General features: G+C 47.4%; 1 protein-coding gene and 1 non-coding gene across 7 annotated transcripts; one reads left to right on the forward strand and one right to left on the reverse strand.

Moving 5' to 3' along the window:
• Positions 1-515: 515 nt before the first annotated feature.
• LOC145514535 (uncharacterized) lies at positions 516-10,625 on the reverse strand. Of its 6 annotated transcripts, none has more exons than XM_081512511.1 (5): positions 10,482-10,625; positions 9,469-9,715; positions 6,134-6,281; positions 5,344-5,374; positions 516-787 (listed from the first exon to the last, which is right to left on the reverse strand). In XM_081512511.1, exons 3-5 carry the CDS (start codon positions 6,171-6,173, stop codon positions 583-585), a joined length of 276 nt encoding a protein of 91 aa, XP_081368637.1. In that variant the 5' UTR covers positions 6,174-6,281; positions 9,469-9,715; positions 10,482-10,625; the 3' UTR covers positions 516-582. The 6 variants fall into 6 exon arrangements, with proteins under 6 accessions (XP_081368637.1, XP_081368638.1, XP_081368635.1 ...); XM_081512512.1 differs by lacking the exon at positions 10,482-10,625 and adding an exon at positions 10,365-10,432; XM_081512509.1 differs by lacking the exon at positions 10,482-10,625 and having other exon boundaries at positions 9,469-10,245.
• Positions 10,585-10,657, forward strand: TRNAM-CAU (transfer RNA methionine (anticodon CAU)). Its single transcript has one exon. It is a non-coding gene; the product is annotated as a tRNA-Met (tRNA).
• Positions 10,658-13,751: the final 3,094 nt, after the last annotated feature.

Genomic DNA, 13,751 nt, shown 5'->3' on the forward strand with positions numbered 1-13,751 from the left:
CCGGGCCGGGCTTCCACCCAGCTGCCACCTCCTCAGTGGCCGCCCTCCCCTTACTGGTAGGTAAAAGCCTCAGAAGGGCCCGACCCTGCTCTCTCGCACCCCCGCATCGCGCAGGGCGGCTCTCGGCCTAGAAGCGGAGACAAGAACGTGGACGTGCGGACGTTGACGTTGACACATAGACGTGGGCACGCAGCGTGGGGCGGGGGCCGCTCCTCCTCCCACGGCCGCTGCAGCGTCTGCGCAGAGAAGACCCTGTCCCGACCTTCCCCGCGGTGTGGGTCTCCGCAGGTGCCTCTCTGGCTGGCCTTTCCTTTTCCGCTGCAACCACGCCTGCCTGTGGCACCAGTCAGAACTACTGGTTCATGGAGCAAGTCAGCGCTTGTGCAGGCCCATAACTTGTGCATTTAGGGTCCCCCAAACTTGCCTGCTAACTCTATCCGCCAGGACCCTTTCTGTGCTCCTCGGAGGCCAGCAGCCAGCTAACACCTAGAAATCAATGAGCAGTGGTGAATCCCTGAGGTTTCCTTATTTTTCCTTCATTAAACTTCTCCTCGCTTCCCTCAGTTTGTCTCTGCTTTTGTTTCACAGGAAGAGGTTGCTTGTGGACAAGGCCGGGCTAGCGGTCCTGCAGGGGAAAACTTCACTTTCCTCTTCTGGCTGGGAATGACGCAGCACATTCATGCCCCTGGGTTCTTCCTGTGTCCTCACTTCCTGGTGGTCGAGCTTTAATTTGATCATAGGGTTCCTGTTGAAAACCACCCAGCAGGGCACCTTTGCATCCAGAGGCCTGTGACAGTCAAGAAATGGCATTTGGGATAACTGTTAAGAGGCACATTTTTTTCTTCTACTTTACATGTATTCAGATCTAAAATTTTTGTTTCAGAAAACAACAGCCAACCAGATTTAATGGGTATTACCCCTTTGCCCTATGTGCACCAGATCAGTTTTTTAAATGAGTGAACATTATTCTAAAGCTCACCCACCACTACTACCCTGCTATTCCTTTCCGTAACCCACCCCTACTCTGGGACAATCACTATATGAGTCAACAGAGCATCCTTTCTCTGGATATTTCTTGCTGGTATGGGACACTAGTGTAGCCAGAAACCAGCATGTCATACCTGCCCAGTGAGTCCTGACAACTTACAGAAAAGGCATTATACTGCCCATATCTGGACCCTGATGGACTCATTCTAAAACAGCCCCAGCTGCTTTTCTTGACTGGATATCAGATCCCTGCAACTGGGCAAGGGTGGCATTTTCCATTTCAGGCTACATGGGATTAACCCTGCCATCTAATGCGGGAGAAACAGGCCCAGAGAGGAGAATTGAACATGTTGAGATCACAAAGTCAGTGGCGAGGTAGGGAACAGACCTGAGCTCTCGGCCTGGGCCAAGGTGCATTCATGATCTGGTGACATCATCAGAACCTTTTTCCTCTTCATCCCACAGAGAGTGGGTCCTGTGGATGGGGACTTCCTTCCCCACTGCACTCAGCCTGGAGAGGAGCCAGCCAGCTACAGGAAGCGGTGGCCTGAGGCTCTGAGCTGCTGAAATTCCGCTTGAGGGCATCCGGCCACTAGGGTCAGCATTTCCGGCCAGGAGGGAGAGGATTAGGGCACTCAAGTTAAGCATCTAGGTGGAGCCAGAGCGCCATCTGCTGGCTAGCTGCTAAGTAACCAAACCTTAGGTCTACCGCTAAGATTTCTTGTGATCCCCACCCAGGAAAGCTGAGGGTTGGATTCAGGGCAAACCCCTTCTGGAGAGATTTTCCTTTTTTCTCTAGATTACCCCTGGGGGAATCCCAAGGATTCCAGTTGATGATAAAATCATACCCATCGTGTACAAGACCCTTTTTCTCTCTCACTGCATCCCTAACCCAGCATTGTCTATTGATGGCTTTATGTGGACCAGCCACAGGATACAGTACTTCGAGGACTGGAAACAACAAGATACTGTTCTTCTCGCCATGGAATTTCTTGAGTGAGGCAGAAAAAGAAATAGTGAGACAAAGATTTGATGGTAGGCAGTGGGAGAAGGCAATGGCACTCCACTCCAGTACTCTTGCCTGGAAAATCCCATGGACGGAGAAGCCTGGTAGGCTACAGTCCATGGGGTGGCTAAGAGTCGGACACGACTGAGCGACTTCACTTTCACTTTTCCCTTTCATGCACTGGAGAAGGAAATGGCAACCCACTCCAGTATTCTTGCCTGGAGAATCCCAGGGACGGCGGAGCCTGGTGGGCTGCCGTCTATGGGGTCGCACAGAGTCGGACACTACTGCAGCAGCAGCAGCAGCAGCAGCAGTGGGATGGAGAGGGTAGAAAGGAGGACCAAGTACCATGGAAATGAATCAGAGGGGCTCTAGTGACAGACAAGGTGTTTTAGCTGAGTTTTGAGGAGGAAACAGGTAGACAGATGTGGGGAGAAGGGAAGGCACTTGTGGGAGATGGAACAGACATAGCCAATACCCCTTCTCACTAGTTTCATGTCCCAGCTGCTTCCTCTTCCTCCCTCCATCCATCCTAATTCACCATGGGTCACAGTGGCTGTCCATCTGGAGAAGCCACCCACCTTTCCTGGCTGCAGCACCACTCTCCCACCAGGTCCGTGTCCAGTGGGATTCCTGTGACTCTCCCAGCCCTCATACCTTGACCCTGCCCAAGGGTGTGCCTGGATCCTGCACAAGCCTGTCCACAATCTGGACACTTGAGAATTCAGTACATGGGAAATATTTCTTATGCAGGGGATTCAGCAAAGCCTAAACCATCCTTTGTCCCTAAGAAACAGAATTCATCCCAGGAAAGGAGAAAAGTATGAAGGTGTCATGCCAAGATGATTTTTTTGCACATTCAGAGGAAGGAGCAAGATCCCTGCAGGCTGTTATGGTTGTTATACATCCTCATTCATGGCAAGGTGGGTCCTGAAGGTGCAGCGAAACCCGGTCACCCTGGACAGCAGTATTGTTTTCTCTCCGTTCCGTTCAGTTCAGTCTCTCAGTCGTGTCCAACTCTTTGTGACCCCATGAATCGCAGCACGCCAGGCCTCCCTGTCCATCACCAACTCCCAGAGTTTACCCAAACTCGTGTCCATCGAGTCAGTGATGCCATCCAGCCATCTCATCCTCTGTCGTCCCCTTCTCCTCCTGCCTCCAATCCTTCCCAGCATCAGGGTCTTTTCAAATGAGTCAACTCTTCGCATGAGGTGGCCAAAGTATTGGAGTTTCAGCTTCAACATCAGTCCTTCCAATGAACACCCAGGAGTGATCTCCTTTAGGATGGACTGGTTGGATCTCCTTGCAGTCCAAGGGACTCTCAAGAGTCTTCTCCAACATCACAGTTCAAAAGCATCAATTCTTTGGTGCTCAGCTTTCTTCACAGTCCAACTCTCACATCCATACATGACCACTGGAAAAACCATAGCCTTGACTAGACGGACCTTTGTTGGCAAAGTAATTCTCTGCTTTTAAATATGCTATCTAGATTGGCCATAACCTTCCTTCCAAGGAGTAAGCGTCTTTTAATTTCATGGCTGCAGTCACCATCTGCAGTGATTTTGGAGCCCCCCAAAATAAAGTCCGACACTGTTTCCACTGTTTCTCCATCCATTTCCCATGAAGTGATGGGACCAGATGCAATGATCTTAGTTTCCTGAATGTTGAGCTTTAAGCCAACTTATTCACTCTCCTCTCTCACTTTCATCAAGAGGTTTTTTAGTTCCTCTTCACTTTCTGCCATAAGAGTGGTGTCATCTACATATCTGAGGTTACTGATGTTTCTCCCGGCAATCTTGATTCCAGCTTGTGTTTCTTCCAGCCCAGCGTTTCTCATGATGTACTCTGCATATAAGTTAAATAAGCAAGGTGACAATATACAGCCTTGACGTACTCCTTTTCCTATTTGGAACCAGTCTGTTGTTCCACATCCAGTTCTAACTGTTGCTTCCTGACCTGCATATAGGTTTCTCAAGAGGCATGTCAGGTGATCTGGTATTCCCATCCCTTTCAGAATTTTCCACAGTTTATTGTGATCCACACAGTCAAAGGCTTTGGCATAGTCAATAAAGCAGAAATAGATGTTTTTCTGGAACTCTCTTGCTTTTCTGATGATCCAGCAGATGTTGGCAATTTGATCTGTTTCCTCTGCCTTTGCTAAAACCAGCTTGAACATCTGGAAGTTCACGGTTCACGTATTGCTGAAGCCTGGCTTGGAGAATTTTGAGCATTACTTTACTAGCGTGTGAGATGAGTGCAATTGTGCGGTAGTTTGAGCATTCTTTGGCATTGCCTTTCTTTGGGATTGGAATGAAAACTGACCTTTTCCAGTCCTGTAGCCACTGCTGAGTCTTCCATATTTGCTGGCATATTGAGTGCAGCACTTTCACAGCATCATCTTTCAGGATTTGAAATAGCTCAGCTGGTTTTTTCTAACCTTCCAATATTCCTATCTCATCTAGGGGAAATCAGCTTGAGTTAGAAATCTGTGCTGCCACCAGAGGGCAGCAGAAGACCACAGTTTGACCAGAAAACAGCTCCTTTGTTACATTTTCTGTCCACAAGGTGGAGCAGTGGTTCCTCACCCTGGCTGGAGATCAGATTCACCTAGGGAGATTTACAGGAACACTGAGACCAGGATCCCACCCCCAGAAATTCTGATTGTCCCAGGATGCAATACTAGCATCACATGTTCTGGTCTCCCAACAAAATCTTTATTTTTGTTTAATGGGGAAAAAATAAAGGAGGAGAAGCAGCAACCACTCAGACCATTTTTTTTTAGCTAGGGTTGAGAACCACTGAGTTAGGCCTTTGTAACCCAATCATGGTTCACAGACCAGCAGCATCAACGTCACTTAGGAAGTTGATAGAAATGCACAAACTGAGGACTCATCCTAAATCTCTTGAATCAGAATCTGCATTTTAAACAGATCTCCAGGGGTTTCGTGTGCATCAAAGTTTGAGGAATGCTGGCCCTAGTAACCAGAAGGGCCCTTGGGGTGGTCTTAGTCCAGTTCCAAATCTGGTTTAGAAATGCAGAGATTGAAGCAAGAGGGAAAAGTCCATTTTCTCAGCATCACTGGCCATGCCCTGGATGGAATGGCACAGACCTCAAGACACCGACTCCCGGTTAGTACTCTTTTCCCCACAGCACCCAGAGCTGGGCCTGGGCATCAGATGGCCATAAATGGTGGTGGGAGTTTGATGGGGTTTTGGAACTTCCCCATAGCTCTTAGTGAAAGGACAGTGGGCATCCCAGAGATGGCAAAAGTATCATCGGCTGAAGGAACTTCCACCCAAATATACAACTCAACACACACACACGATATCACCCAAATATAACCTCTCACCTTGAGTGACGCTGTGGGACCATCTGTAAATCTAGGAAAACAGAGAAGGGAGAAACATCAGTGTGGATGACTGTGTAGCCAGGGAAGGCTTCCTGCAGGTTGGGCTTGTGAGAGCGGTGGGTGAGATTTCAGTGGCTGGTGGAGGGAGAGACAGGTTTCAGGCCATGAGGCCAAGATGAATGAAGGGTATTAACAGGTCAGGAAGGGGGTTAGGAAAGACCAGGGAACCAAGTTAAGTGTTGGGCAGCTGTGAGAGATAAAGCTGGGTTGGGAGAGTGGCTCGGGGCTTCCCTGATAGCTCAGTTGGTAAAGAATCCGCCTGCAATGCAGGAGACCCCACTTCAATTCCTGGGTTGGGAAGATCCCCTGGAGAAGGAATAGGCTACCCACTCCAGTATTCTTGGGCTTCCCTTGTGGCTCAGCTGATAAAGAAGCTGCCTGCAATGTGGGAGATCCCTGGGTTAGGAAGATCCCCTGGAGAAGGGAAAGGCTAACCCACACCAGTATTCTGGCCTGGAGAGTTCCATGGACTGTATAGTCCACGGGAGTCACAAAGAGTCGGATATGACTGAGTGACTTTCACTCACTCACTGGGGGAGTGGCTCAGAACATAGACAAGACCCTGAAAGCAGACAGAGGACTGCTTGGTAGAGATGATTCAGTTCCTGGGCTGGAGGCCACAGAGAGCCATAGAAGGTATTGGAACCAGAGGGAAGTCTGGGCCTTAAAAAGGCCTTCTGGGGTGTATTGGACATGGTTCAATGGAGGAAGGGGCTATAGGAACCCTTACCTTGGGAGCTTGCTGAGGGCAAGACTAGAGGCTCATTCATCTCAGGGTCACCAGCATTTAGTAGAGCCTTGGCCTTGAAATGTCTCCTCTAACTGACCATATCCATGGGAGGCCAGCCTCAACACAGGGGCTATTTAAGACTCAAGGTCTAGATCAGAACAGGAAATGTAAGTCAATGCTCTTGTGACCTTGGGCTTGTTCCATCATAGAGTGGGGACCATAACAGAAATTCCCTCATAAGGTAAGAATGCCTGTGATAAGACACATTCTACACCTGGTGTCTAGCTGGTGCTCTGTTTCCTGACGACTCTATTCTACTTCTTAGCCCTTGTTCTTCCCAGGGCTTCAGTAAGTTAGCACCACCTTGGTTATCTCTTTGAGTTACTCCTTCGATCTCTTTCCCCTAATTAATGCTAGCATCTGTTGAGTACTACACCCATATCAAAGCACAAGCTCATTTAATCCTTCAGTAATGCTTTGAGATCAGTTCTAGTCATTCCCTGATTTAAAGGTGAGAAAACTTAATGACAGAGTTTTACATGCACCCAATAAGGGTTTGAATTGGGTTACTGGATCAAGCGCCCCTCTCTTAACCACACTTTCATACAGCCTCCTAATGAGATGGCCCGGGACTCTGTGGCTCCTCCACGACTCTCAAGCTACACAGTCTCCCTTTATAACTCCTCCTCTGGCAGTTATAAGGACCAATCTCCATTTTTTGTTTTTGGCCTTCATCTTCTCCTTTGATCAACAGACCCATATTTCCAAAGGCCAGTATCTACATGGATGTCTGTCTTCTTGTGAAGCCTAACCAGTCCCAAGTTCCCAGCCCCCTCCTCTAGCCTGAGCCTGGGTAACTCATGCCTTGTACCTCCTAACTTCATTCTGTCTAGAAGGGTGGCCATGCTGGTCTCCATCCCCAGTGTGGGATCCTGGAGGACAGACTCGGTCTCCTGGTGCCCCTCAAAGACCCGAGCACACTCAACATAGGACCTACCTGTCTCTCCAACCAGTGTCCCCTCCCTGCTCTCCCATTTTGAATCACAGCACTGTATCCTTCCTTCATCAGGTCCTCTAAGATCTGAAACTTTTCCTGGACCATCCCTTTCCAGCAGGCTTCTCATTCCTGCAACAGTCTTCTCGACTCATAACTGCCTCCCAACTGCCTCTTAGATTGTTCCCTTCCCCCACATTCCAAAGCCCTCCTGCAAGCTCAGGCCAAACCCAAGCCCCCTTCAGTTTTGTCCACACTCTGGCCTCTATAAGAGTTAGTTCCAATTATGTGTCTTATTTAGTGAACCATAAACTCCTTGGGGACAGGAGCTGTGTCTTTCTATTTTTGTCCCCTTGACACCGATCACAGTAACTAGCACAGAAAACCACTAATAACATATTTGAATAAAAGAATTTGGGGATTCAGTTAAAGCAGAAAGTGTCTTGATTCATAGGGAGCATTTTATTAAAAAATAAAAACAAAACAAAACTAACGACATGGAAGTTATATGTATTCATGACACAGAAACTTATAAAACTGCCCACTCCCACAGTCCAGGTCACTCTGGCCCTTGCATTGCACACCTGCCCTGTTTTTATTCATTTATTTCTGTTTCACTCACTAATGTGTGTGGACTATTCAAATACTTCTTGAGCTAATGAATGAAAGAGATGTTAATGGTTACCTGATTCAGGAGAATTTACAGCTGAATACTGGAAATAGCTAGGAAGTTTGTTAAAAGTACAAGCCCATTCCCAAAATTTACTGAATCAGAATCTCTAAAGGAAGGTCTGAGGGCTTCCACTGTGACTCATTTGTTTTCAACTTTTAACTTGTCCTTTTAAAGTACTTTTCAGACTTATAAAACAGTTTGGAAATAATAAAGTTCCCATATACCCTTTACCCGCTTCCCCAAATATTAACACTTAACCTGTCATGCAGTGATGAAAACCAGGAAATTACTATTGATATATAAACTCATCTAACAAACTTTATTCAAATTTATGCAGTTGTCCATTGATGTCCTTTTCAAGTTTAAGAAGCCAATCCAGGATCCCATTGGGCACTCTAGACCCCCCTTCCTGACTCTCCTCCCTCCTCCCAAGCCCTTGGTCACATCTCCCAACCTCAACCCCAAATCCTCAGATCTCTGAGTCCTTTGTAGGCCTTTCTACAGAGAACTCTCTATGGTGATCAATCAATAAGCTAAAACTAGTTCTGTGTATCTGCTGCAGAGGATTCAGAAATTTTCAGACCAACCTCTGCCACAAAGGTAAAGAAATCATCTCAGGGGAAGAGTAAATACAGGAAAGTGAAGGAGAAGGAAACATTCTCTGTTGGTTCTGGGCCGCTGAACAAGAGGAGTTCAGGACAGAGGGGCTTTGTGGGTGACGGACATCGGATTAGGATGTGTGGGTAGGTGGAAGGAAGGCAGGAGCATAGGCTGAGAGGCAGGCTGGAAGGTTCTGAGTGGGTGTGCTGGATGGCGCATGGCCTAAATCTTTCAGCTGAGAGACCAAGCTGCAGAGCCCTGAGAACTATTTTCCCAAATGTTGTGAGGAGCCGTTCAGAATTGGGCACAGAGATACTTTGAAAAATGTGTTTAGAGAGATTCCTGGAACAAACCGTGTCTTTTGCTCTGCAGCTTCTCAAGGTGGGGTGAGGGGAGGGGAGGGAAGGGAAGGCAAGGCTGGAGGGAGCTCTGGCCACACAGCTCTCATAGCTTCTGAGAACCTGGCCTGCTGGAGGAGCTGCCTGTACCGCAGCCGGTTTCTTCCTGTTCCCCGGGCAGAATTTGTACCAGGCTAGGATGACCGGGAGGGGAAGCCACAAGGTCAAGATTGGGTAGTGGCTGAGAGAGAATAAATGCCAAGCCCTGACTCCCCGCCAAGTGAACTCTTTGTTCACTAAACAGGCGCACTGAGTCTAGGCAGGAGGCGGCAGTAGAGAGGGGCTTGGAGGTAGGGTCCAGAACCTCCTCGACCATCCTTCTGAATATGGTGTTCCCAGGGGTGGCTCAGATTCTGTCCCTGCATTACAGAACACCCAGTCAAGGGAGGAGACACATAGGGAACTGAGAACAACCTGGAACCACAGGATGCAATACAGTCACTTAAGCGCCCTGGGAAATCAGAGCAGCAAGCGGGAACCAGTGTGAATGGCTGTCCAAGAGATGACCTGAAACCTGCCTTCAGCTGAGCACCAAAGCCCTGAAAGCTGCCAGTGGGGGCAAGGGGCTAGACCCACCAGATATGAAAATACACTGTTCCTTGGTGAAAATAATAATTCCGCTAGGGCTGAGAGGAAGAATAAGCCGCCCAGCCCAAGGTAGTAATCTTACCTCATAATAATCGTTGGATAAACGGGATGGGGTAGTGATTCCTCGATAGTCATGCCTTCTGGGCATCGGCAGCAGAAATTCCCGTGAAGAAGGAAGGAAGGAATGCTTTCTGAGAGACTTATATGTTCTATGTTATATGTTCTGCTCATCCACTCATCCATCCATCCACCCTGCATTCTTGTAACAATAACGTTTTAAACCCTGCCTAGAGGGAACGCTGCTGCTCTGCTCTCCGAAATGCAATGCTCTATATGTAATAAGAACACAAAATGATTTGAAGGAGAAAGCAGAACCACAAGGTTGAATAAACGAGTAAGACGGCAAGTCCAAGGCAATCATGGTTTCTCCCTCCGTTTTTCCAACTGAATTCACATCCAAGAGTCTTCTGGAATCTTCTCTCCCTTCTCCTAACTCACTCCCACTCCTAAGGCCGGCTCAGGGCCTGGAGAGTTAACGCCCCAAATTCTTCCGAACCCCAAATTCTTCTCTCTCTTCCTCCCGCCAGCCTGTCCTCGCCCCAGGTCCCTTCCCACCCTTCAGGGACGCCCCCCGATGCCAGCTGCAGCGGGTGTCGCCCCCTCCAGCCTTCGTCCAGCCGGACACCCGCCGTTTGTCAGCAACACAAGCCCGAGCTCACGCCCCGAGCGCTCCGGCGACGGTGGCCGTCAGGGCGGACGACCCCAGCGCCGCCCGCCGCTCGCGCCGCCGCCTCCCTGCACTGCGCATCCCTGCCGCCCGTCCTCCAGCCAAAGCCAGGCTCGTGCTCTTCGGTTTGCCTCGGAGCCTGTGCCTGCGCGGGACCCTCGCGTGTTCTGCCCCGCCTACTCCTGCTCACTCTGCAGAACCCCACCGGCCGCGCCCCTTCTACCCTCGCGAGTGCGGCTGCACGAGCCCACCTCCTCTCAAGACCCTCTGAGCTCCAGGCAGGCGCGGGACTCCCTCCCGCCGCAAGACGGCTCCTCTCTCCCGGAAGAAGAGAGGAGCCGTCCTTCCCCCAGCTTCCCGGGACCCACTGGCGCTCTGCCGGCAAAGACCGAATCTTGTGGGGCGGTTAGGTCAGAGGAAGCGCCTGCAGGCACTTTCCCTTCAGTGATAAAGAAGACTCTTTCTTTATCAGCCTTCTTAGCGCAGTGGGCAGCGCGTCAGTCTCATAATCTGAAGGTCCTGAGTTCGAGCCTCAGAGAGGGCATGATGTTTTGCTGCCATTCACAGAAAATAATCCGGTTTCCGGGATGGCGTTTACAGAGGCCCCGCGGACCCGGCAAGTAGAGGGACTCCCACGTGCTGCCAGAGGACAGAAGTAAATGCTTAGGTCCACAGAGACCCCTTCAACCACAAGCCACAGCCACGAGGGTCGATCATTGTCCCATCTTCCTGCGGGGAAATGGATACAGCACTGCTGAGTGGTTAAATTCGTCTCGCAACATCTGTGAAAAATCTGTTTCCTAGACCACTTCTGACTTCTTTCCCTCAACTCCCTCTGCGTTCTCCCCTAATGGCTCAGCGGTAAATAATCCGCCTGCAACGCGGGAGGCGCGGGTTCAATCCCTGGGTGGGGAAGATCCCTTGGAGAAGGAAAGGCAACCCACTTCAGTATTCTTGCCTGGAGAATCCCATGGACAGAGAAGCCTAACTGGCCCCCCAGTCCATGGGACTGCAAAAAGTCAGACACCACTTAGCAACTAAAATATGACCACCTTCCTCTACTCGGATCAAGGCAGTATCTTCACATCCTTTTTCTGCTGTCTCCGGAGACTGTATCCTTTCTCCTGTCCAGACGCAGCTTTCAGTTTCTGGAGTACTTTTAGGGTGGCCCACGTGGCCACCGGAAAGCAAGGTGAAGCCTGGCATTGATGACTTAGGAATGGCCAAATTTTAACTATAGCTTTAGCTTAATCCTTCCATTCTTTTTAGATTTGTTTTAAAAAATCCTTCAATTTTTGATTATTCAGTTGACAACAGCTTCCAGTTTCTTTGTGATTTAGCCTCTACTAATTATTTAGACATATGTTTCTTAATTTCCAAAACAAGGAAATTTCTAGTTTCCTTTTTACTGCTTATTTCTATCTTAGAATATATTCTGTAAGAATTAAATACTCTGAACTTTATGGCTTAGTATTTAATCACACCTTCTGTTTGTCATTATTACATAATTTTATTTAGATTAACATCAAATTAAACAAGGTACTCAGTTAATAATAAATTATATTATAAATAATAAAACTTATTAATATTATATTATACTCTATTATTCCAGTAGTTTTCCTCTATTAACTTGGAAGCTGTACCCTTGTTTAGTATTCTTTTAGTAATTAGCCTTGAAATTACAACACTACTCTTTGACTTATCATGACTACTCTTAACTTGGATTTTACCTTCTTTCCACAAAAGAAGAAAAAGTACAGTTCGCTTATCTTTTCAAAGTCTTACTCTCCCAACTTACATGCCTTTTTTTTCAGTTCTCTTGGGTATACATCTAGGAGTTGAATTGCTGACTCATATGACAACTGTACCTTAAGCATTTTAAAAAGCTACCAAACTGTTTTTCAAAGTGGCTGCAATATGTTCTATTAATACAATCCCACCAGCAAGTTATGGGGCTTCCAGTTTCTCCATAGCCTCAGCAATGTTTGTAGTTACTGTCTGTCCTCTTTATTCTAGCCATCCTGCTCATGCAACATTCCTTTGCACTGTGGGTTTGGTTTGTGTTTCCCTGATAACGTTGAGTTTATTCCTGTGCTTATTGCTATCTGTATACCTTCTTTATATAAACAGCTATTCAAATCTTCTGCCCTTTTTTAAATCGTTTTGTCTTTTGTTGTTGAGTTTTAAGAATTCTTTACACATTTTGGATATAAATCCCATACCAGAAATATCTTCGCAAAGGTTTTCACCCCTTCTGTGGGCTGTCTTCACTTTGTTAATGGTTTCTTTTGAAGCCAACTCTTTTTTGACAAACATTACCTTGAAGAAATAAACAATGCAGATAGAGTTGAATCTGTCCGTTTTATCCTTTTATGATCCAATTTCTCTACTTTAGTCTCCAGAAATTACCACCTTGTGAATTTGATCTTTAGAATTCCCTACCTTTTAAAAATGCTGTGTAAAAACCATATAGACACTTGGAGTCTAATTGTTACTATAGCCCAGGACAGGACTACTGTTGGACCCTACTCTCTGTATATTTTTCCATGGAAGCTAAATAAATATATTACTGACAGGCACAGTGGCTATAGTAGGAGTCAGCAAACTAAAGCCAGCAGACCAAATGTGGCCCACTGCTTATTTTTATAAACAAAGTTTTATTGGCACACAGTCACATTCACATATGGCAGCTTTCATGCTACAACAGAGCTGAGCAATTGCAACAAGGCCTGAATCTGGCCCTTTAAGTAAAAGTTTGTTATTTCCAGAGTTATAGTGACAAATACACTTTAACATGTATAACAATTCAAATACAAGTTTCTCTCCCCTGAAATATTCCAAAGGGGGAAGCTTTTCTCCATGTTTGATTTGGGGACACAGGATACTTTCATCTCATTGTTTTGCAATCCCCTTGGGCCTTCACATCACTTGCCTGGAGCTGGTAGAAGGGGACAGAGAGCCTGGAGGGGACATCCCCCTACTCCTTTAGTCTTGGCCCAGAAAGGAGGCACATTCTTCACTCATTATCTGTCAGCAAGAACCAGTACCGGACAGCAAGAACCGATGCAAAGGATGGTACAGTTGGTCCCAGGCTTCATGCCTCTTCCAGGTGATTTCCAAGCTGCAAACTTTAGTAGGCTACTAGCCGTCTCAGCCATGCCAACTCCAAGCAGAGGATGGAGGAAAGCAGGACTATATGGCTTGGTTCAGAGAGTTGGGTCTTTTTCAGTTTCGTGAAGGCCACACAAAATATCACAACCACCAACATGAGAAGATGCCCTGAAACAGACAGGCAGCTTCTGACTGGCACCAGATGCCAGATTGAGAATCGAGACCTTGGATATGGTTAGATCAGCTTCTGGAGTTTTAACCTGTGTCAAGAGTTGAGTTTTGTTGGTCTACCAGCAACCTGATACAAACTGAAAGTTTGTATACTTTCAGTTTGTATGTGGACATACATTGCTTCCTGAGCTTTCTTAAGAGCCCAAGAATTCCCTGACACCCCCAAAAAGAGTTATAAACAAAACTAAGTCTGGTCTAAAATTTCTTACCCACCCAGGAATTTGCTGAAAGGGCATATAAGCAATCCATCATGATGAGTTTGTTGTTTGAAACAACTGACCACACACCCAAGCCAC

Source organism: Giraffa tippelskirchi, chromosome 7 (genome assembly GCF_054371585.1).
Source record: "Giraffa tippelskirchi isolate mGirTip1 chromosome 7, T2T-mGirTip1v1.2.pri, whole genome shotgun sequence".
Lineage (NCBI taxonomy): Eukaryota > Metazoa > Chordata > Mammalia > Artiodactyla > Giraffidae > Giraffa > Giraffa tippelskirchi.

Coding starts and splice junctions, on each gene's coding strand:
- LOC145514535 (XM_081512508.1), bottom strand. CDS start 7,257: ATGAGAAGCCTGCTGGAAAGGGATGGTCCAGGAAAAGTTTCAGATCTT. Junction 5,375..7,130: donor GACACTGGTTGGAGAGACAG/GTAGGTCCTATG, acceptor CTGTTTTCCTAG/ATTTACAGATGGTCCCACAG. Junction 788..5,343: donor GTCCCACAGCGTCACTCAAG/GTGAGAGGTTAT, acceptor TGACTGTCACAG/GCCTCTGGATGCAAAGGTGC.